Raw genomic sequence first — 24,650 nt, 5'->3', positions numbered from 1 at the left:
TAAATTGTATTTAAAATTTGTATTTAAAAAAAAAAAAAACAAACTGTTAACCAAGCTGCTAGCAGGCAAAAAAGAATGCTCCTGCAGAAATCCTTATTTATTTTACTTTCCTCCTCTAAAATATTCCTGCCCTTATGCACTGCCTTATTCCATTTGCACCGCAGATGGTGTAACGTTGTTTATTGTGTTTTTACCCTGCAGTTTTAATCTCAGAGATAAAACAAGAACCCTCAGGAATGACACACAACCCATGAATAAACACTGCTATCAGCATCTGGCTCTCCATCTTCGCTGACATACGTGTGCTCTATCACAGCTCCTCAGTTTGGTCTCAAAATGCAGCACATGCATCCTTCAAGAGGCAAGACACAGTGCATAAGCTTCAAACTACAGAAAGGAATACTCCAAGGGTTGCAAAATTTAAATAGGAAGCATCTTTCTTGGTTTTTTTTTCATGAAGAACTGCAGCAGCTGAAAAGGGAAATCTCATGCGATAAACAGAAATTAAAAATGTCACCAGTGTAATTAGTTTTTGAGAAAAATATTTACACTGCAGCTGAATCAAGCTGCTTTGCAGCCAAAGCCTGCCAAAACTGCAACAACGGAGAAGGTTTTGTGTCTGCTTTTCAATGATTGTATCCTAATTCCAGCAAAATTTCACCCCTTTCCAATGCTGGCTGGGAGAATCATTGTAAAATGCAGGGTCCTGCAAATTAGCAAGCAAGTGAACAATAAAATCCCCCCAAGGATAATGCATCACAAAACACGCTGCGTTCATTTATCTGGTGAAGTGCAGTTTAATTACTTGCAAAAATAATGACTCCTTTGTATGGGCTCTCACTCACATACGTTGCTGCTCTCTGTTTTGCTGAGCAGTACAAGTTGTGTGCCAAATCTGCGTGCATGGATTATACAGGGTGCACATAAGCAGGGTACAGAAAAGAGGTTGTATAGTATCCATTGTGTTTTGACAGTATATGACATATGCTCTCCTAGTGGAATTTGTCTGCTTTTCTGTATTTTGAAACTCAATATTGCTCCTCTCAATAAGGAGTTCCAAGCCTCGACCCCATCTCGTTGCAGAAAAAGCGAAGCACAATAAAAATCTCTGCTGGGGGATCAAGGTATGGCTGCTCTGCAGCCACCACCCTCCCCTGGGGAAGGGTCATGGTGGTCCCCATGTCACACAGTGCCCCACCACCATCCCACCCATGGAGAAAGGTGTCTGCAGCTTCCAGCATTCACAGATTTCTGTTTGCAGGACTTCAAGGAGATAGCAGGGGTTTCAGAAGCGCAGGATATGTGGCGTGGCTGTCAGATGTTTATATTTCCACCCAGCTCTCCAAGAGGAAAACTAAACATAATGAACAGTTTAAGGATATATTAAGAAGAACAAGGAACTGGGATATCTTTATGGTAACATTACTGAAGTTGCTAGTGTCTTTATTTTCAAAGATGAACTGTAAAGGTCATCAGAGAAATCCCTTGGATAACATCAGCAGCATCTATTAAAGGGAAAGGCAGAGGTAATGCCATGTAGTCCAAAAACTCTTCTTCCCACTGCACAAGAAATGCTGCTCCAGTATTGGAACCAGTTGTGAAATACTTCAAATACACAAATAGCTCTTGTAATGGTCTTGTTTACTTCCCATTTCTTTTCAAATTCCCAGCTCTGCTCATACTCAGATCACAGTATTTGCTGTGAGCTCCATAATCATGTGTTGGTCAATTGAACCTTTCCATAATAAAGCTTTGGCCACCTTAAGTTTCATGACAGTATCTAAAATTAACATGGTTAGTCTCACCTTGGAGAATTTTACTGCAGTTACTGGATGAATTTGCACATTCCAATTTTACAAAACAGCCTGCAAAAGTTGTTTTCAGGCTATGACTGTTGAAATCAATGGAGAAAAAAGTAACAGTCATCAGCCCTGTATGAATCCCAGCCAAGGGTGGCAGAAGACAAGGGTAGAGTACAGCTTCTGTCCCACCCTGCACCTTCTCCTTCATCCTCACTTTGCACGTGTTGGATGACTCGTTAAAGATCAAACTTAAATGCAATTGCTCCAGCAACACAGATTATTTTTTTTTTGCTCTCTAACACCCAGCTCAACAACTATAGAGAGCAGAATAATTTACAATCTGCAATGGAGAAATGTTGCGTGATAATGTGGACAACACAGCAGACCTCTAAACGTGGCACTGGGTCACAACATAAATCTCAAGTATCTGAAAAATCAATTCAGAAAAACAAATTTAGTCACGAAGCTTAAGAGAACTGTGCATCAGAGTAACACACATGCAAACCAAACCTTCTATCCTTTACCAACAGCCCCCTTGGGACTTCTTTAAGCTCTTTGTCTTTATTAGCCTCAGCTTTTAAAGTTAGATCTCTAAACATTTGCCATTCAAAACTTGTCATCTTCTGAAAGATTCCTTGTAAAGCACTGCAGTAAATGCTCATGCCACTAGTTACTTGCTATGAGTTTGTAAGACCTGGCTGATTCTCACAACCACTCAGGTTTTTTATCTATTCTCTACAAGTTGCTGCTGTATTTCAACTATCAATATGTCATTTAACCAAAAAAACTCCCAAATCTGCAAAGTAAGAACACAACAATCAACCACCACCACAAAATCCCCTAGCTCCACTTTTGGGTAGCGATGCTTGTTGGAAGAGAAGATTTTTCATATGTGTCTGCATAAGGTTTGTCTTAATTAATTGATACTACAGTGACTCACTTTGGGCTGTGAGCGACAGCTGGAAGCAGAACACTGTGCAACAGAGGAGAACATGATGTTGTTGCATTTCCCCCAAACCCTAAGGACGTGCACCCGTTGTTTCTAGCAAGAAAGGTAAAAGCATAATTAAACCAGAATTGCCTTTAAAAGTTAAGAGTGTAGCTCTGAGACACTATTCAGAGACAAGGTACAGCAAAGGCAAGCACGATACGGGATGGAAAGCTAGCAGAGGACCCATCAAATCATCCTTACTCTGTCAACAGCTGGTGTAGCTTCTGGTAGCCCCTCTCCAAGGCCAGGCTCACGGGCGTTGCCCCTTCGTTGTTGTGGATGCTGAGAGCTCCTCTCCCCCCTGGCTGCTGGAGCAGGAACCAGGTCAGGCGCAGCAGCCCCAGCCTCACCGCAAAATGCATCAGCGTCTCCCGAGGGATGTTCTCTGGGAAGGGAGGAAGGAAGAAAAGGAAAGAATGGGAATTTGTAGGCTGCAGGTCAGGTGGATACCATACCCCCAGCACCCAGACACACCCCACGCAACAGCTGGCGTGGAGCTGCCAGCCCGAAAACCAAAGAACCTGCAGCACCTGGAAAAACATACTGGCTGCCAATATCCAGGAGAGACCAGCACTTTAAAGTGAGGGACATGCTACAAGGGAACTGGAAGTGCTCAGGACCTCGCAGAGTGAGATCAACCACAGAAGTGAATGTGAAAAAAAACCCCACTATTTCATAAACAGCCACGGCAACCACCAAGTTGCAGCGCTTCCAAATAGAGCCTGACATGGTCACATGGGTTTTTCTAGATGTCCAACCCTTCTCCTCCCACACTCAGGACCAGGTTTTAGGAACAAACAAGCTGTATTATTTAATGGGACACTGATTTGTCCCAAGGAATGAAAAAAAAAACCAATTGCATTTAAAGCACAAATGTAAAGCAGTTATAAAAGAACAGTTTAACCTCTGGTGCAGATGAAAAAAAAAGTGAGGATTTTGCTTTCCTGGTTCCATTATGCCTCAGATCAGCTTTTGTCAGATTTATACAGTAGCTCTCTCATTCTGAGCAGCAGCATCTATACACTAGCTATTGCCAGTCCTACTTTTTATGCTTAATAACTGTGACCTTCTAACTTGGTAAAAGTCACTCTTGAGCCTAAGCTTTCATCTCAGAAAAATATCCCCTACCCTAAAAACTGCAGCCCTAGAATGATTCTCTGAAAAGCTTCAACCAGAAACGAGCTCCAGATGCACTGCTGAAACAGAGTATTTGCAGATCAAAGCCTGTTACTTCTGTATGAAGGGCAAAAGCATTTGGGTTAAAACAACTTCAAGAAACAAAAATTTGTTCTTTAATTAACAAAGGATTTCAGTACTGACTGGCAGCTACAGCAAAAGCACCAACTGGGTCTCAGTAAACCATGCCAATGAGCACACTTGGTATAATATCTTTAATATCATAGCAATGATTTTTTGGGTTATTAATTTGGTCATCATCCAAACCTATACAGCAGGTTCAAAAATGCAAGTACATAATGGCATTAAGATTTAATTAAGTATTTTTTTTCCTCAAGAAGCATGGCCCAAGAGAAATCACTTCTTCAAAGTGCTGTTGTTTTTCTAGGTTACTTGCTTTCTTAAGGGACATCATTAAGACCTTTAGTGAAAAAAAAAACAAAGCAAAAATGGGCAGTTCTTCCTTGCCTGACACTCAATTTTCCCCAACTTTTTGGATCAATTCCTGAAGAACTAATATGTATTCAAGAACCAAAACCTTTCTTGCACCATCATCCTTCCGAATTACTCCAAATTAGGACTTTGGGCTACAAAGCAATCTTTCCCCCTAACCTCCTCTTGATTACTGTAAAGCACAACCAAGCTGTCCTGAATACAAGAGCATCTCTGAATGGAGGTTCCAGCTGACCAGAGACAAAGGGCATAGCTGAGCTCACTCAGAGCCAACTTGACAAGGATTTTGGTGTTACATGCTATGGAGTATAATGCTTTGGAAATAATGCAACAAGGTACTTAATCCATGATTGTCACAGTCTCCAACTTAAAGAATAATGAAAAATAACACACCATAGAGACAGACATAAAGGAAAGGCTACCGGTGAAACTGCAGGAAGAAGAAACTGTTAGTACATGTGGAAGTTACCCAGAGTGAAAGGTTTCACTCCATGAACCTAGTCCTACGCTACCTGTACAACACACACTGGTGGAGTCAGCTAGCAGAACTGAAGTGGTACAACTCCTCCTGCTGAGGCACAGGAAGCACAAAAGCACTTCTCTTAGACTAAACGACTGCTGTCTGAATAAAGAATGTGTTGCACTGGCCTGACCATGCCAGTTACAGCATAGGATCTCCTGCTCTCATTTCTTTGTTGAAAGGAAACATCATCTTCCTAACTGAAATGGACACTCTTGCACCAAAATTGAGCAGTATAGACGTGAAAAGGATAAACAGAATCATAGAATCATATAGAATCATAGAATCATAGGGGTTGGAAGGGACCTCGAAAGATCATCCAGTCCAACCCCCCTGCCAGAGCAGGACCACCTAGAGTACATCACACAGGAAGGTGTCCAGGCGGGTTTTGAATGACTCCAGTGCAGGAGACTCCACAACCTCTCTGGGCAGCCTGTTCCAGTGCTCCGGCACCCTCACAGGAAAAAAATTTTCCTGATATTCACCTTGAACCTCCTATGCTCCAATTTGCACCCATTACCCCTTGTCCTATCATAGGTCATCACTGAAAAAAGCTTAATCCCATCTTCCTGACACTCACCCTTTACATATTTGTAAACATTGATGAGATCAACCCTCAGTCTCCTTTTTAACAGGGGTCCTTGGAACAGAATGCTTCCTCCTCCTCCAACTGAGAGCCTCAGTTAGGTAGAAGCATCTTCTCCTCACTGGCTCATGGTTCACCAGTGAACACAGAGACTGATTCCAAGTTCTGCAAGATGCAAACACTCATCCTGTCCCTGATCCAGCTGGGTGCCACTCTGTCTCACGCTGCCTTAGATGCAATGCCCCCTCTCAGCTGTCCCAGATGCCCATCTGATGCAGACTGTTCATACAACTGCAACTTCTTAAAACTCCACCTTTTCCCCATACTTTTAAAACCATCTTCTTTACCACCAAATTAACAGACACAGTAGTTCCAGCGTTTGGATGGAGGTGTCTGAACGTGGCCCTGCACCAATGCCTTTGGGCAACGAGGACATGCACAGAAGATGTGTAGAAGAAGACATGGCATGTTGCCATCCACAGCATATTAAACACACAAACTCACCATCCGGGCCTATTTGGAAAGATCTGCCTAAAATATAAACTGGCACCAGGCCATCAGAACAGATGGGCACAGATGATGGCAGCAAAGAGACCAAGTGCTGTACATACAACAACTGTAGGGGCCCCAGACAATGGCTGTAGAAGGTTTTGGAGTGTGCAAGACTTGCATGGTAACAGTTAAAAGGCGTGTGCCATCTGTGGGCTGGATTAACTACTAATAAATATATAATGGAAAAGTACATCTGTTCCTGTATGGTGGTGCTCAGGATGAGAGCTGATCTGCATCAAGCACAGGAGCATTGCTGGGTGGAGAGAGGAAGAAGATGGACAGATTCCTGCAGACTTCCTACCTCTGAAGGGACAAAGCTTGTAGCACAAAATATTGAAAATTCAGTCAATGATTTTGAGGTCTTGTCATGGTGCAAAATGCCCGTCCCAGGCACGGAAGAGTAACAAAAGCTTTACCATGCAATAGCCAGAGCTACGTCTCCTACCCCAAATCAAGCATGAGCTCCTCATCTTAAAATATCTGTCTTTTGAATATCAACTAAAAGCTTCTTGTAATTAGGAAATTGTGGAAATATAAGGCACACTATACTGGAAAAGCCAATGTTGTTTTGTTCCTTTCTCATTTCCTAGTAATGAGCTGAAATATATGATTATTGCCTCCTAATGGCAGGGCACTCCAGTCCAGCTGGCAAAGCATAAGACTTCAGATATATTATTTTTATGTTGGTTTTTTTTCAGTTGTGACATACAAACAGGCAGTTTATCTGGGTAATTAGGGACAAAATTTCCATAGAAGACTGTCATATGTACTTTGCTAACAGCAAAGGATTGTTTAAGGTGCTATTAGCACAAAATAAGAAAGTATTGAATAAAAAAAAAAAAGAAGTTTGGGTATGACACATTGGGAACACACAAATTGTTCTCCAAGGAAAATTTTTCCTTTTAGTCCTGATTAAATAACAGGAAGAAAAATACTGTTCCTTTCTAAAATTCACTCTTCCTATATAAACTGACATTTAACTGCTCAGTTTATCCTCCATGCCCTGAGACTTCTCATCAAGGAACAGACACCCATGGGCTGGAATACCTTGAAGCATATCTTGCCAGTCTTCCTGTGATGGTGGCCTTTGCTTGGTTCTCACCCAAATTCACATATACTCTACAATTCTGAAGTCTACCATCAAACTCAGCCTCAAAATCTCGTTCTCCTTGCTTCTGCTGGACATGTTCTCACTGCTCAGGTCTACCCTCAAGAGACATGAGGAGTGAAAACTAGCAACGAGCTGCCACTTAACACTGAGGTCCTAGAGGAATACTCCATACAACAACACTGAATAAAGTCAAGGCAAAGACACTGTGTTTGGAGTTACAAGTTCAGTTAACAAAAAGATGTGTGGGCAATTCTTTTTTTAATCTTATAAACAAGAAATTTTTCAAAGCACCAAGGATTTTCATATCCCATTCCTACTAATATCAAAGGCAACAGAAACCTTCTCATGCCAATGATTTCTCAGCCACAGACTGAGCCGTACACCTGAGCACAGAGCAGCACATTTCAGACACTGGCTGAACAAGAATTATTTTCTGCTTCCCATTTTCCACTGCAGAAGGCATTAAATTTAGGTATGGAAAAAGCCCTTTACACCTTATCTTTTTACTGTAGCTGAACAGATCACTTTGCAGTGTGACAAAGACCATGCTGATTTATACCATATAATCTTTTATCAAGGGCAGAGAAGGTGAGCAGTGGATTGGAAAGGATATGAAATCCAAAAAAAAGAATGCCTGTTACTATTACACTGAAAAGGTTCAATGAGAAACTATAAAAAGAGTGCAGCAGATGATGTTTTTCAGACATGAAGCTATAATCTGTTCATCGGATGCATATCTTTAACATCCTCCCATGCAAAAGAAGTGTTAGCTCCTAAAACTCAAATATCCTTCTAACTAGTTTTGAAAGCTTTTTTAAGGTTTTATTAGTTTTTTTCCTTTTCTTTTTTTAATTAAAAATAAGGCACTTTCTTTGGTTACTTTCACTCTTCAGACATTCTCCCTTTCTTAAAAAAAACCCCACCAGAACCATCTCTGACCAGTGACACTCTTGTTGGCTGTACACTGAGATCCTACTACGTTGAATTATTAAACTCATAATCCAAATCCATTCAGATTATTTCAAATCCAGGGCAAAAAGCATTTCCCTGCCTACCAAATCCTACATGGCAAGCTCAGGCTGTTTCTCAAGCAGTACTTACTGCACACAGATGTTCATTCCACAGCATTTCTGGGAAGCTGTATGTGTCCAAAATGTCAGTAACTTAGGAAGCTGATAAGCGTTTTATCTCATGAGATGGTCTCCTGGTTATCTGCTCATAATCATGACTATCTCAGAGCTCATCAAAGGAACTGCTTCTCCTTACACTCCCAGGGGAATGGCTCCATGTTGTGGTTGGTCACTCCAACCCTTTGCCAGGGTTAAGCAGCTCCTGGAGGCACCACCTTGGAAAGTGCACACCACTGAAACTGTAACCACAGGTCTCAGTTTCACTGCTTACTTTTAATGAGCAATAGGAAAAGACTCTGTTTTCTCAAAGGCTTTGTCAGAATATCATTTAAAAGGAATCTTGAAAGGGATCTGTTTACTACTGATAGTTAACTCAATTATTAAGCTCTGTAAGCTTTTCATACCTGAGCCTTGGGTCCTCCTTAAATATTTTCTTTTCCTGCTTTTTTTCCTTCCCCACTGCAACACAACCCATAATCATTACTCATACCTCCAAATATTCTGTTCTGGTTTTCTAGTTAGCTTGTTTTCTCTTCAGTCATTTAAAGCAGAAAATCAGTGCTATGTTTACACTGCAAGCATCCTCAGAATACATATTACATTTTAATTTCTAGATATAAAGTGTAACAACCTGTTCCATTTAAACAGCTCCCTTTAAATGCCATAAAGAACAGTAAACAACCCTACTTTTGACAACAATAACAACTATGTTCTTTAGAAAGTTACAGTGCACTGGTAATAATTAAGATGGACATGATTATACAGCACCTGAAAGTAATGCTGTGTTTGGGATACCATGGCAACAAGAGTAATCCTTAATTATGGCTATTCTGAAATGGTGGGTGCCATCTGAGTCCATACAGATGGACAGGTAATTAAGAGCAAGGCCCAGGAATCATCTAGTGCAGAAGGACAGCGTGTGGCTGGGAGAAGAGCACAGTCCTCAGGACACAACTGCCCCAGGACAGAAGCCAGAGAGGAGGTCAGGACACACTTGCCCAAGGGGGTTCAGACACACTCCTCACCTGCAATGCAAATCCTTCCTCTGCCCTCACAAACACCTTGCCCTGCCCCTGCAACACGAGGACACGCTGCCGCGCCAGCTGAGCGGCACCAGGGCACCATGCACGTCTCTGCTTCCCCCATCTCCTTCAGCCTGGGCACGTGCCAGGCTTTCTTCTGCTCTCCAGTTCATCTAACTGAATGGTTGAGTATCTTCTGTCTGCCTCAGCAGGAGAGGATGGAGCCCAAGGACCTCTGAAGTCAGGAAACTTAAGTGCTCCTATCCCCAGTTCTGCTACAATGGCACCAAGTGGGATTTAGAAGATATTTTACTCTCCTAAAGTCTCATTACCTGGGATCTGTGTAAAATATTTGCTATCTGTGGATAAATAGATAATTAAAACATATCTGGGGTCCCTTTCTCAAAGCTAAGACTCATTCTCTGAGGTCTTCTGAAAACAGCAAGTAGAGGTTGCACCTCAAGGTTCCTACACAGCAGATAGGGTCTGGAAAAATTAGAGAAATGAAAGAGATGTAGAGCAGGAAGGCAATTTAGAAGTCAGATGTACAACATCCTAAGAACAAACCAGAGAGTCAAAACAGGGCCATGGGTACTGGGAAAAAAGACCAAAACACCACAGGTCCCTTCACCTCTGCTCTCCAGTCAGCTCCACAGGTGCTGGCTGACAGTGCTATTCTTCCACAGGAATACGTTGATCAAAACACCCTGAAACCTATGTATACCTTTTGAGGAAGAGCTTGAGAGAGTAGACTTTATAAATATATTAAGGGAAAAAATACTCCATAAAAAAATTGTTACCTTATTAAATTCAAACCAGGATGAAATCAGTAGGGCCAACAATTAGAAATAGGAAATTTGAGCAACAGTACCCATAGAAAAACAAGCAGGAAAAAAATGATAAATAAAAAGCTGAGAGGATTCTGTTCTCCAAATTCACTTTTCCCATTAGTGATTCACAATGTCCAGCCACTGATCTCCATCAGCGTTACTGTCAGTGACAAGACCAGGCTGGGTACCATGTTCCAGCCTGCTGGCTGCTCAACAAAAAGCTCATCATCAAAGTCCCAATCCTACAAAAACATAGCAGGGTGTTACATTTGGCACAAAGTTCACTCCAAGCTTCCTGAGGTCCAAATGAATCTACTTTTTTTCAGTGGATTTTGGGTGAAGAACTAAGAACTGAGGCAGAACAAACATCTGTGTCAAATGGTAACAGCTAACTTTAGGCTACATACAAAGAAATGTTAAAACAAAACAAAAAAAAAAAAGGCACTGGAATGTTTGCAAATGTCCTCCAGCAATTTTAAATCATCTTGGATGTATTTCTAACCTGCAACTGAAAGAACATGCTGTTCATTTGGCTACATGACCACACCATACCTTCAACCTTGGGCAACGGCAAACTCTTAAAGAATGAAGACCTTGGTTTGATAATCAAAACAAAGCAAGCAGATGATTCTCACATGGCTTTGCCCTGCACTTCTCCATACTAACAAGGCAAACCTATTGATGTGTTAGAAGGGTGGGGAATGCTGCAATAACACAGGGAATAATAATGGATGAATGCAAAGCAGTGCAGACCATTTTAACAGTGCAGCCACCAGTCTGCTGGTCCCCAGAACCACGTGGGATGTTAACCTGACTCCTTCTCCTTGGCCTGTGGACCTTAACTGCACACTCTGCACTGCACAAATGCCCTTCTACACAGCCTCAGAAGATGGAGCTGGGTGTTCCTTTTGGCAGCTTCTCTGCCCTCTGGGGAGAGCACCGATTGATAGTGGATCTTCTACTCAGCTTCTGTCTGCAGAAAGAAAGAAAAACTTCCTGGTTTTGTAAAAGCTAGACTCCTACTTCAGCCCTTAGAAAAATCAACTTTTAAACGTGCTTGACAGCAACAGCCATCTCTGAGCAGCAGTTCCCCATCACTCTGCAGCACTCGGGGAGCTGGCTGAGGCTCCCAGCTCTCTCCTGCCTTCAGAGGTTTTGCTAAACAGCAGCGTTTTGTTTCCAACCCACAAGAGCCCATAGAGACTTGCCAGCTCAGAGGCAGCACTAAAAATCTTTCAAGAAGCGATCTGACGTTTTCTTTTGTTCTCATTTCTATAGTATTTTCTTCTCTGAGGAGGTTATTTGAAGTATCTGGTGCTGACATTTAGCAGAATGTGAAGTATGAATTGGAATAGCTGTTCATAGGTAGTGAGGCAGCACAGGACAGGGTGTCTCACTCAAGGGACACTGGCCAGGAGACATGTAACTGTTCAAATGTTCCCCCAGCTTCAATCTTTGCTGTGCTTTTCTCTCTCCCCCACACAAATAAACCCACAAGCACCAGCATAAGGGTGCTGCATTTTACTACAGAGGCTTTTCTAATCTAGTGCTTCATCATAAGTCTGGGATATCTCTTCAATCTCACTCTAGCAAAACAGTTTCATGACCAAAAGGATGCTTACACATGCAAATCTTTCCTGTCACAATCACAAAATTCCCCTAAATTCCCTATGTATAATTATCCCACTGCAAAAAATCAGCAGATCAATCTGCCTCTAGCTGATCAGAAGACAAACGACAGGCCATGACATCAATAAACTGCCTTTTTTCAGTTATTTATGAAAAGACTCACTACAAGGGAACGTATTTCATAGCATCAATATTTTCAGATTAAAGTTGCTTTTGGTGTTGTATTTATTCACTTACACTTTTGCCTACAAAAACCCCACCACAAGATGCCAAAACACTCGGTGCTACCAAACTCAGCACTACAGAGTTCCCCCTTCTCACTGGGCATGCAACAAATGCTCCACAGGTCTATTAGCATTCAGAGCCCTACACCATCATGACTTCCAGGCACACAAGTGCATGCTTAGCAAATCAATGTAAATCTAACGGCCTGTTTAGTGCTGGTTTTCTGAACAATATTCAAAAGTCAAAAAGAGAAACCAGATCTCAACCTTCCTGCAAAATAAGCAACAATCCCGAGCTCTCAAGTCTTCATTAAGTTAGAATCACTTTGTGCTTTTATCACTTAAGCCAGAAGTGTCTGTGTTATTAACTTTTAGATGCAGAAACATCAGTGTCTTCCACACAGAGGAAAAAAATACCAAATGTTTATCTCCTTGTAAACATATGACAGCATCTGAATTTCTAACCTGAAGTCATTAAATACAATCAAATCTTTTAATGTCTGCTAGCACAGGTGAAATTGTCTGTCCTTGTAGTCACCTTTGCAAAAGGAGTCAGCAAGTTGGTAAAAAATAAAGCAGGAAGATCTGCAGAAAACCCTGTCAGAGTGCACAGAGTGGCACCAAGCAAGCCACATCCCATTCCTATTCACGTGTTCTACATCACTGCATCTTATAAAAGACAACAGATGCCTCACAGCCACATTCCTTAAATGAAACTATTGGCCAAAGTACCCTGAAAATTTACAGCATAAAGCCTTTTCACTTCTGCTTCAGCAGTCGCCTAGGACTTTGGGCCAGCCTTGGGGTTTATTTATAAGCCCTCGGTAGCCCTCACTGCTGTGGTTATTTTGGGGAATGTCTGGTTTTGCCCAGCCAGTGTGCAACCAGAGATGCAAAAAATCCTCAGGGGCAGAGCCAACTTCTCCAAAAAGAAAAAATGAGATTTATTTTACACATCAGAGTCACTTCACACATGCTATAAAACCAACATTCACTCAAAGCACCAAATTTATGGCACAAGGATAAAACTTCCAGGAGCATCAAGGCTGTCTACACACAGGTTTCTTTCAAGGAATCTCAGAAGCTTGGTTCTGCTACACATACCATTGCATACACAGAAAATAAAAACCTGTCTGTGAATATGTTAGAAGTACTGACCACTTACAACAGCTTGTGCTGTTTCCTAAGAAAAGACACAGAAAAGCTATCAATGCCTTAAGTATTTTAAGGTGGCTGAAGTGCAAAGCATAAGATGCAGATGTAGCAGGGGCACACTGATGCACAGCACATCCCAGCTCCACGCACAGAAGCCAACACACCTTCTGAGAGGGTTCTTCATGTGGAGGGTTCCCAAAGCAGGGAACCCTTTCTCCCAGGCTTTCTACCTCTCTGCCAACCCGCACGTCTCACGCGTGCCCCAGAGATCCTCACCGGTCAGGGACTGGTCTGCTCCCAGCACATTCCACTCTGCAGGCAGTTTTAGGTGTCGAAATGCCAAGGCCACCTTCTCATCCAAGAAGTCCACGTCTGCAGCAGGTGGTCTGGACCGGTCCAAGAAGCGTGTGAAATTGAGTGCCTGCTGGTTGCCGGCGCAGGTGGCCAGAAACTGAGCAGCATCATAGGCTTCATCCTGGACAAACTGGAAGCTCTCTTCTGCCACAACCAGAACAGGATGACCTTCTCTAGAGGCACAGAGTGCCACCTTCACGGTCTCACAGCAGTCATGGCCTGCAAAATAAAGCCAAGGGATATGGTAATGAGAACAATCAAACATGCTGAAGAAACACAACTGAGCAACCCCTTTGACACTTCTCGTTTTTGCATTATGCATTTAGTCAGGTAAAGGTTATGAAGAATCACAGCTTTAAACCATCTTGGCAATGTATATCAGAGATAAGTATTTTCTATAGACTTTAAAAGGAAAGGATGTACAACTCTTCTCTGTTTGGCACAATAGAAACCAAGAAATAAAAGCCACTCTTATCTGACCAGACTATTTTTAAACAGCAACAAGTAAACTCAAGAGCATTAAGCAATTCAAGTGAAGATTTTGTTAACATACCAATAGAAATAACAGTCCCAATCAGTCAGATTATACAGCCAAACTTTTCTTTTCCAGCTCCACAGGACTCCAGTAACTCAAGAGAAACCAGAAATCGAATGCTGCAAAACTACATACTCCAAATACTGTCACAACACTTGGCTTGTGCATAAAACACCACAATTTCACCCAAAAGAAAGACCTAAAAAGCAGCAATGGCTACAAAAGCACAACCTGCTCAAGCATGCCCTGACCTCAGGCTCCCTGCTGCACCTGCCCTTGGCATTTGGGTTCACACAAGAAAACTAAAACTAATATGCTTCTGCTAAATAAAAACAGGGAAATGGCCACTTTCCATATTTACAAAACAGAAATACTAGATGTTTAATAACTTTTAACCTTATTTATTTATCTCGGGCAGGGGAATAAAGAGAAAGGATGTTCTGGCATGGCAGCAATTTCACTCAGAAGCTAAAAAAATAAGTAAAAAAAAAAAAAAAACCAAAACCAATCCCCCCAACACCTTTTTTGTCATTTTAAAAGGAAAAATGCACCGTGTCCAACACGATCAGGACTTGTTAATTGTCAGATGTGCCCCTTCAATAATAAGGTTTGTGTTTCAAGCTCACCGTGCGGCAGTTTCTTGTTCCAGCCTCGGACTGACGTCATGGATGGTTTTGCCAGAACAGCATGGACCCTGCACTAATTACTGGAAAAGCTTCTTTTTGCCCATGACCTCAGCATACTACTACATTCATGAAACACTGCTTAATTAAATACAAAATGACGATTTATTTTTAAAGGCTTGAAAATTCAATTTAAGCCCCTATTTGTGGTCAGTGGGAAAGTTTCGTTCTTGTGTCGGGGCCCTTTGCTGTTGATTTCCCTGACAAAAGGTAAAATATGTCCCTAATCTTCATGGTCTTCCATCAGCCAACCTTCTAAAACTGTTCTGAGGCTTTTGGCATCTATACAGGTTTTGTCTGCTGAAAGAGGCGATCCTGAAGTTAATTGAAAGGTCAAAATTGCTGTTAGGACACTGCGGGTAGCACCAAGATTTTCAGAGACGAGGCTGTGCAGCTTCCTAAGGAGAGCAAATGCAGCTGGAAAGCTATCAAAGACAAGTGGGGAAGGGGAGGAAAACACACATGGATGTTGCTGCAACAGCTCAATACAACCCAGAGGCTCTGAAGCTGAAAGGTGAGAAAACTTTTTTCCTTCCAGTGCTGGGCATCTACTGGCAAGAGGATTATGTGAAACCTGAAGGAACAGATCTACTACTTGTGATGTTATATAAAAAAATAAGGCTAAGAAGACCTACTCCTGCTTTTTTGGATATATTCCAACTGGATGGGCAGTGGTGAGGATCTCAGCAGCCTCGATGAAACCTGTTCACAAATTCCACCCGTCCTCACAGCAGGAGCCTCAAATGTTCAAGAGAGAAGTGAGGGGACGGTACAATTTTAGGGGAACTTGCCTTTAATGCAGGTCAGAACTGTACATCCCCACCTCTATATCTTCTTGCTTTGCTCATCTTCCTAAGGACACCAGAAGGAGGAGCATGCAAGGCTTACTAATTTTGCTTACAGCCTCCACAAAAGCAGTGAGCTGTATGCAGGCTGCAAAGGAGACCAGGCTATCCTGTGGGATAAACCCCAGCCCCAAAGCTGAGCAAAGCTACAGGATTGTTGAATGCAAGGAAAGTAGAGGTGACACAAAGGCCATGTCCTGATCTCCAGTCAACAATGATTCTCTTGAAACTCCCCCAGATATGTAACACAGCCTTGAAAGAGAGGTGACAGAGCTGATGATCCATTTTTTGTCTACTAGGATCAAACGAGCATCATCCTAAACCCTGAGGAGCATTCCTCGAAAGGGCAACCACTCGCATCGCTTTGATGTTCTCCTTCCCAACATCTAAGAAGATGTCAGACTGAGGGGTGTAAGAGTCCAGGACAGGTTCTGACTTTTGGCAAACAGTTCAAACAAAAAAGGAGCAAGTGGGAAAAAAGTGCAGCCAATACTGAAAAAATTGCTCAAGAGGTCTCTGGCACCCTGCTTTGAAACTGCTACAGGAATGATGTAAGCAAACATGTCCCCAGTACATGAACCTTCTGCAGGAACTGCTGGTGGGGCAATGCTTCTTTCCACATCAAAGACTGTTGGTTCCTTCGCCTAGACTAATATCTGAACTCCAGCAGCCCTTTTTCCCAGAGCATTAGCAAAAGTGAGCTAAGCTTTCTGGCACTCTCAGGAGATAAGTGGTTATCATCTGTAAAACAAGCCCAAATCTGTTTTTTACGAGGTTAAGGAACTCGCCCAAGATCACAAAGAGCTCCAAGCAGTGCCAGAACAGACACTACTGCTCGTGATCACCTCTCTTCTGCCCTGGCTGGCAGACAGCAGGGCTTTCTCCTCACATGGGTTAAATGCCAAGTCATGCACTTGACATCAGGGCATGCACCTATCAACTGCAGCAATTCACTCATACACCTTCCCAGAAGTGGAACAGAAAAATGTCTGACTCATTAAAAAGGAAAAAAAAAAAACCACACCAACCTGGGTGTGTCAGGAAGAGTGATGAGCCTATTTATAACCTATTTATAAAGGTTTGCATTTTGCTAGGCTGAAAACACATGTACCTGAATAAATCACACAGATGAGGGCACCCACAGAAAGGAAGTCTCTGTGCTTTACATGGGATCAGCTTCGTGATGCTGCCCAGCAACCCTCCCAATTGCCTTCAGTCTTCTCCAGAAATCAGGCCCTTTGGCCACAATAACAACCAAAAGCAAACGATGAAATACTGAACATCACCACACTGGTGTCTTCCAGCAGTATCCCCGTTCAAATTCTAGCTCTTCTGACAAACACAACAGTGTTTCTACCTTGCTGATGTCCCAGACTGCACAGAATAAATTTGTGTACGTCTCAGCCTCTCCTTTCCATACTCCCCCACCCCCAGTACACAATTAGGTCATTTATATGCTGTTTTAACTGTGATAAACGTCAAATAACCCACTCCTTAATTCTTCCTGCATTGTATTTTGACCCGTTTCTCCTGCTCCTCGGTTACTTCAAATTTAGCTTGGAAACAATTCACTACATGATGCTGTTTTGAGAAATGTCAACATCTTGCAGGAGAAACACAGAAACTGAGAAAACATTTCAGTCCATGCAGACTGCTTCTGCTGTGACTAAGTGAATTCCTTATCTTCACATGAAACCACAAGTTAAAAATTATTTTAAAGTAGACAACTCTTAACGAAAGAATTCCTTACTGGGCCACTTTGTGAAGTTTGTTTAGGGGAAGACAGAAGAACAAAAAATGAAAACATGGTGTTCTGGTCTCTCTGTATCTGCAAGGAGAGGAGATGCATCAGTGTGATAGCACTGCTTCCTCTACAGGGTAACAATGCAGCACAACAATCTGCATTGTTGTCTTCCATGTTGTCTCCTCCTTCCTCTACAGGAGAAAAGGTGGAGATTTCCAAGCTTCAAGCCATTAGCAAGCAAGTTAATATATGGCCTTAGACCTGTCCATCTAATTGGTACCTGTGTCTTTGGTTTGAGGTGTGCTTAAAAGGGTGGCAGCAAAACTCTTCAGAATTTTCCTCATTAAACAAGGTGCACATGGAGACAAAATATACTTAAATAGAGCATTACTAAAACATGATTTCATTTCCTACTCCTCTAAAAGTGGAAATCCTGTCCAAACCTCCTATTTTCAGAATTCACATTTAGCTATCAAACAATGGGCCCCCCCAGCCTGGGTGACTATTTAAAGCCCTGCTGGAAGCACGTGTTTGGGTTTGCCTGGTAGGTGAGGAAGGACTCCAGTGCTGATTGTATCCTCCGAGTTACCATGATGGAGCTGGGTTGAAAGAAGTCTTATAAAGAGATTTAAGGAGGACAGGAAAGCCAGATAACAAATGTGGTGAATCTCAAAAGGGCATCCTGGGTTTGCAACCAAGACATGTTGCCATCTGGTGGCTTGTGGACAGGGAAGCCAAGGGATCGATGTCCTCCAGACATCCAAAAAAAGTGCTTCTTCTCTGCTTCAGAAATCCCAAATTTGAGTTCTGAAAAATCAAAGCCCATATTTGAAGTGTGTTTGTGTGATTTATACAGTTATTGTATTCACTCTTGCAACACAGGAAACCTTATGAAATACATAGGCATAGTACCAGCAAGAGACAGGAGCCTTTGTTTTTTCCTTTTAAACCCTTGACTATTCATTTGGAGAGTTTGGAAAGAATTTTATAAGGCCCTTTATGGTGCTTTTACAGCCCTTTATACTTCTAAAAAATCTATAGAAGTGAAAGGCCCCACACATTAAATCTTAAATCATTTCAATACAGATTCACTCACTTTTTCCTGTGACTGATGTCATCTAGAACTGGCATAACTTCCTTTTAATTCCACTGCCTAGAGCAATTAAGTACACCAAAGAGGATGGACTGCAAAAAGTCTTCTTGGCTATGCTCTTTTATTCTATTTTAGGGGGTTTTTTTGTTTCATAATTAAGAGTATTTTCAAATCCACAACTGGTACTGCCAAGTGGTCATTTATTATGCAACTTGTTTACCCTTTTGGTCTACCAGCACAAAGATTGTAATTCATGAAATAGTGCTTTTTCTATGAAAAGTTGTTTCTTAGGGGAAAACACAGTCTGTGGTAGAAGGGAATAAAGCAGGAACATATGTAAGTGATTTCACAGTAAAAGTTTGAAATGAAGATATCTCCACGCTAATTGAAACTAATTTTTAGTCTATCATTTTAACTACTAGGAAGAAAGAAAGAATGAACACCCCAGCACTGAGAACAGTGGAATTAAGAACAAGTTAAGGACTGAACCTGCTTCCCCACCTTAGCTTAAGCATGGAGAGAAAGCTCCCAGTGAGTCAAGGCATTTGGAGTTAACGTGAGTGTTTCAGCCCTGTGGAAACTGCTGACAACCAGCTGCCCACACACTGACAGTCTCTCAGGCCCTTTTTCTGCCTCTGATTGCTCCTCCTCCCCTTTGAAAGCCATACAAGATTCCTGCACCTTTTGAGCTCAACCAACAAGAAAAAAAATGCTTCAGGTATTCGGTGCAAAGGCTCAAGAGTGATACAACACACTCCAACAGTGCATTCTAAGGCAATTATATCTGACAAAATTACCCTCCTCACCGTTTCAGTGACCTGGCCTACAGACAGGTACTTCTCACCCTTCACCTACTTGACCAGGAGCTGCTGCAGCTCTGGGTTTGTAGTACTGGACTGTCTCTCAGTCCTCTGACTGTCTCTCAAGTGAAATTTGAATTTTACTTCAAACTTCCTCCACTGAGCTCTTCTTCATCTCCCACATACTACACACCAATCTTCCAATGCAAAGCAAAACCTGTGCCCAGTAACACAGCCATGATGGGATACAACCTTGCCCCACATGCACCACACAAACACTTCCAGCACAGCAGCTCGCTTGCTGAGCTTTCTCCTGCAAGAAAGTTCTCCTAAATCTGCCCCAGAGCTTCCTGATGCTGAGATGCCTCCACTGTCCACGGCAGGCTGTGGTCAGAGCTGTTGACTCATGTGGACAGGGATGAAGCTGTTCCTTCTTTCACTGGTTTGTTTGCCAGATCACGATTTGAGGTTTTCTATTATTAAGGGTTTGTTTTCCAGCAGGGGAAAAGCTGCTCTAGCAGGGAGGCAGGCGACGAGGCTGCTGTCTTGCAAGGAAGTTTCACTTCCCTGCTTTAACACAATTTCTACACTACCACATCCAATCTGCTTGGCCATTCAGTGTCTCAGTGACCCTCCCCACCCTGCAGAGATATTGGGAAGAAAAACTGCATTAAAGCTTACCCAGTCTCAGTACTACAGTATTCAAGGCTTGCTGAAAAGCTGTTTATGACCAACACTAAGCAGGACGAGCATCCATGACCTAAGTGGACACAGCCATCCCCAATTTCAGCAGCAACAACAGTTTAGCCACAACAGCAGAGCTGATCTCATCTCTCTGCATCCTGATTGGGACTTTGGTATTTTCTTAATACCCAAACTCCAGCAAGCAAGCTTTTGCAACTAATGATATCCAAACTCAAGCAATACCCAGTGCCATCACATCCCTGCCTGCCACGCCAACTTTAACATGGTGTCTTATAAGGCAGCTTTTGGAACTCTTCTGCAGAACTACAGAGTTGCTCTGGTACCAAGGACAACTTCTTCAATTATGGCAAATTTAAACAAGACCATATAGGAATTGAAGCATTTTAACAGAGAGAGTAAAGCAACAGTTTAACTTTTGGGTACCTTTTCACCGAGGCAAACAGAAGCTTAGTTGGACAATGCAACCTTATTTACCTTTAGGCTACCAAGAGAGCTACTGGAAGCACATAAGCAGCCAATCCTATCCCTCAGAGCACAGGCAGAAATACAGCTCTTTGGTCCTTTGAGTGACTGATGAATCAACATTCAGCAACATCTTCAATTAAAAAAAAAATGGTCCCATAAATCTACAATCAGAAGTCCTTTCTTTTATCATGTAGAGAAAAAAAAAAGCTTACAAGCTTACATTTCAATAGTACTGTTGACTATATATTCAGTGTTTAAGGTTGATAATAAAGACAGCATAAGAAAGAGACAAATTGCTCTAGTAATTATATAAATCGAAGCAGTCATTTGACTTGGCAGTCGTAAGCTTTTATTTAGGTAAAGCCTTTCAGCATACAGAGAATTTCACAAACAATGAGAATTTAGGAAGTATTTTGACAGTTTTATATATTTCCATCCCCTTTGCTTCAATTTCTCATCTAAAACCAACTCATGGTGTTGTGATGATGTTTTAAAATGTGATTTCCTTTGAAAGCTTTGCTACAACTTATTACTTAATTTTGGCAGCATATGTAATCAAATAATTTCTTTACTGTTTTTGATGCCTCCATATGTCACCAAAACTACTGACATAGTCAAGAGAAAAGAATTTTAGATCTGGTCTTGGTTTTACATCAGCTTTAAGAGGATTACGGTTACTTCCTTCATCCCAGCCCCCAATGGACTTCGCCTGAAGTCTCACGGGGACCATACAAAACTCTGAGGACCTGGGATGAGGGAAGAGACTCCAAGCCCAGAAGGGGAGCAGAGGAGGTTCAAGGCAGGCAGGTAGAGAGGCTCGGTATGCTCTCGAGTGAATCAGTCCTTCCTTCATCCACTTGAGCTGTCCCCAAAGAGCAGCTGGGCTCATGGGGCCGTGCAACACATCTTGCATTGCAGCAACAAACGAAAGATGCTCAAAGCTGAAGTGCAGGATGAGATTTTGGCTGAAAGCTGTTTGCAGGTTTCCTTGCAGAGCGCTTTCAAAGTGCCCTGGACTGGATGTTGAAACACGGGCTGGTCTCCCACACAGTGTCTCTTGTTCATAGCTAATCCTGCAGTGAGGTCAAATAACGCCAGCTCTGAATCACCACAACCGTCTCCAAGGCAACTGGCTGAATATACAGTGTAAACACATGATTACAGATTCACTGTAGAGTTCAGGAAGGAGGAGGAGGAGGAGGAAGAGCTGGGCTGAAATAAGTCATGCTTTTATTGAAATCGGAGTAGTCAGCGCTGAGGCAACACTGGACAAACAAATCAGTGTCAGTGGAGAGTATAAAAAAAAAAATTGGTTTTTCCCATTTTGCTTCTCCCTAGCTACCCCTTCGCCACTGAAGGCTTTTTTAACTCGGGTAGTTTCTCCAAAATGAGGTACAAACACAGAAGAAGGTGTTATCCAAACGGCTGCTTTCCATCTGAGATGTCACCTCCTCCCTTGCACTGCAGCCCCAGACACTGCTACCTTGGCAGGAATGGGACAACCTTTCCAAAAGGCACACTAAATTCTAGGCCAATACAAGCTGTATTTTGGGACAACACCCATCCCTATTTCACGCTCTACACCACAACATTAATTTACTGGGTTAAAAAAAAAAAGCCCATTATAACTAAAGGAACAATTGAGAGCAATTCCCTCCTTTCCCTTTGAATCATGAACAGAGTCACATTTCCCACAATCGGTGACAAAACGAGCCCCAGCGAGCCCTTCCCAGGGACTCTGTCACATCTAGGTTAGGCAGGAGGGACAGAGCCCAGAGCATCACCCCAGCCACATCCACATTGCTCCGAGGAGGCCAGGGCCAGCAGGGATAGGAAAGCACCACTCCCCCTGGAAATCCCATCAAGTATGCTGGTTCCTGCACAGGCTGAAGGGGAACACTGAAGCTTTTCAGTTCCTCTCCTGGCAACGCAGCCACGGTCCCGAGGGGGAGGTGATGTCATTGGAAGCAGGGCTGGCAGAGCCCCGCGCCCGTCACACAAAAGCAGGGAAGAGTCACCTCCTCTCCTCCCTCCTCTGGGAGAAAATAAGCACTAATCTAATTGATTGCACAGGGCTCTAGTCGTCAGCCACCATAAAAAGATTCCTCTTCCCAAGCCAACTGAACAACCCAAATAGCACAAAAAGAGGAGGAAATGAAAGAAAACGGTGGCCAACTTTTAGCCACTCACTCCCAGGAGGAAAAACTCCTCAATCCAAATTTTACTTCACACACATCTCTTGAAAAACAATACTTACGAGATATATCAAAAGGCAAACCTAAGAAACACACTTGATGGCTTGAGCTATACTATGCACAGTGAAAATGTCAGGCGTTTTTCTCACACTACTATCCATGTGCTGCATAGCAACAAGTCAGAATGAAAGGTTAATGGTAAGGACCACAGCCTGGACCATGCTCATTCCCACGGTCCTGAAGTCAAAGGAAAAGGCTGCACCGATTTGTTTTGTTTTGTTAAAAAGAGCAGTGGGCTTTAAAGTGCAAAGCCACCCCGGCTGAACCGGCTGTGCTGCAGGGACGGCACCAAGCACCGCCTGCTGCCTGCCACCAAAAGAGCCTCAGAACCTCTGGGCTGGCTCTGATCTGCAGGACAGGATTTAGGGGAAAAGGATCCACCAGGGTTCCTACTTCATCAGGACTACAGCAACAAATCTCAGTGAGTTAAGCAGACCCCAAGAGCAGCCAGGACTTCCCGGGCTGTACGTCACTTGGACAACAGCATCTCTAACCTGGAAAATACGTCTTCCAACATCTTGCTCACTTTTAAAAGCTTTTTACTATGTGGAAATATAACTGTGTCTTTTCTGCAACAGAAACACATAGTAAAACCTAAAATAATTGCAATCTCAGAGCCATATAACTCTAGTGAAATCAAGCAAGAGATTTTTAAACTGCAAAAGCAGTTATTGAAACCATGCATTCTACTCTATGAGTAAATGAGGAAAAAGACAACTAAAAAAACAGCATCACATTTAAGTCTACTTGAATTAACCAAATTTCATACACTGGCACAATGATATATAAATAAAGACAATTGTTTACCAGGAGAAATTGTCTCCAGACTCCCAGGATTAATCTTTCTCGTACTTGTGCAGTGTTGGACAGTTGAGCCAGTGAAGACCAAGTAAAAAACTACATCATCTTCAACTTTATCTTCCTCAGTCAGCTGCACTGTAATAACAGAGTCACCCTAGGAAAAAGGACAAGAACAAAGGTCAGGTTTACATTTTTAAGAACTGCATCATATAAAATAAAAGCTTTCTACCTACAAGGCTCCTGCTCCCTGTTCATACACTCCTTTCACATGGCTTGGGGCCCCATCCTAATTTTCAGATAAGCAAGTCATCCTTAGCATGCCTCTTAGCATCACAGCCAGCCAACCAGTACAAAAATATGTTGAGTGCAGCTCTGGGAAGAGATATGTTGAGATCTCAAGGGTATTTTCAAAATGGCAACTTAATATGCTGAAACCATGCCAAGTCTGACCAACATGAGCAGACACAACACAGGGTTTTTTCTACACACACACACACATATATATACATATACTCCCATATATGATAGCTAAAGCAACAGAATTGGGACAGTGGCTTCAAATTGCCTCAGTCTTCATAAGTTTGAACAAATTCCCTGCTTCTAGCTTGAGCATTCACACTTCCCCCATCCAAGCAAGCAGCTGCATTGATAGCCCGAGTGCAGTCAAATTAATCACCGAACGCATCTCAACCACAAACAACCAAACCAGCCACCAAAACAAAACAGTAACTGTGGCTGTACAGAGAGTGGCAATTCTTCTCACTCATCTATAAGCTCGTGTCTTGATGTCAAGCTCTGTACGTTACAAAAACGAGCCCTGAAAAGGAACCTGTTGGGAACTGTTGGCTGAACACTTCTCCTTAGTTTTAGGGAGGCTTAGTTTCAGGATCTCAGTACGTTCTATCCTTTTGCTCATCTTTGCTATTAGTAAAAAATATGTTCATAAAGGGCATACATGGTTATCATAGTTAACACAGCATACATCTGCACGGAGGAGAATATGAACAACATCCACCAACTCCACTTTTCCATGAGGAAGGGAAAGCAAGAAAAGAGAAAGGCTTGCAGTTTCTATGGGACTAAGTGAAGCATTTTCATTCGATCTCACCATACATCATTGGTCTGCCCAAAGAATTATATAAACGATGAGACACTGAGAACAACAGACTGTGGTGTGACCTTCTGCCCC

At 42.5% G+C, this 24,650-nt stretch overlaps 1 protein-coding gene across 1 annotated transcript; it reads right to left on the bottom strand.

Moving 5' to 3' along the window:
• Positions 1-2,990: 2,990 nt before the first annotated feature.
• LOC103780110 (A-kinase anchor protein 13-like) lies at positions 2,991-23,615 on the bottom strand (the record flags this gene model as incomplete). Its single annotated transcript, XM_008947759.1, has 3 exons — positions 2,991-3,178; positions 13,458-13,754; positions 23,468-23,615. Coding segments are annotated over 3 exons (633 nt in total), but the record flags the coding sequence as incomplete, so codon positions are not given.
• Positions 23,616-24,650: the final 1,035 nt, after the last annotated feature.

Source organism: Merops nubicus, unplaced genomic scaffold (assembly GCF_000691845.1).
Source record: "Merops nubicus isolate BGI_N331 unplaced genomic scaffold, ASM69184v1 scaffold19759, whole genome shotgun sequence".
NCBI classification, from domain to species: Eukaryota; Metazoa; Chordata; class Aves; order Coraciiformes; family Meropidae; genus Merops; species Merops nubicus.
The sequence above is the reverse complement of the archived record's forward strand: the minus strand, read 5'-3'. Positions and strand labels throughout refer to the sequence as shown.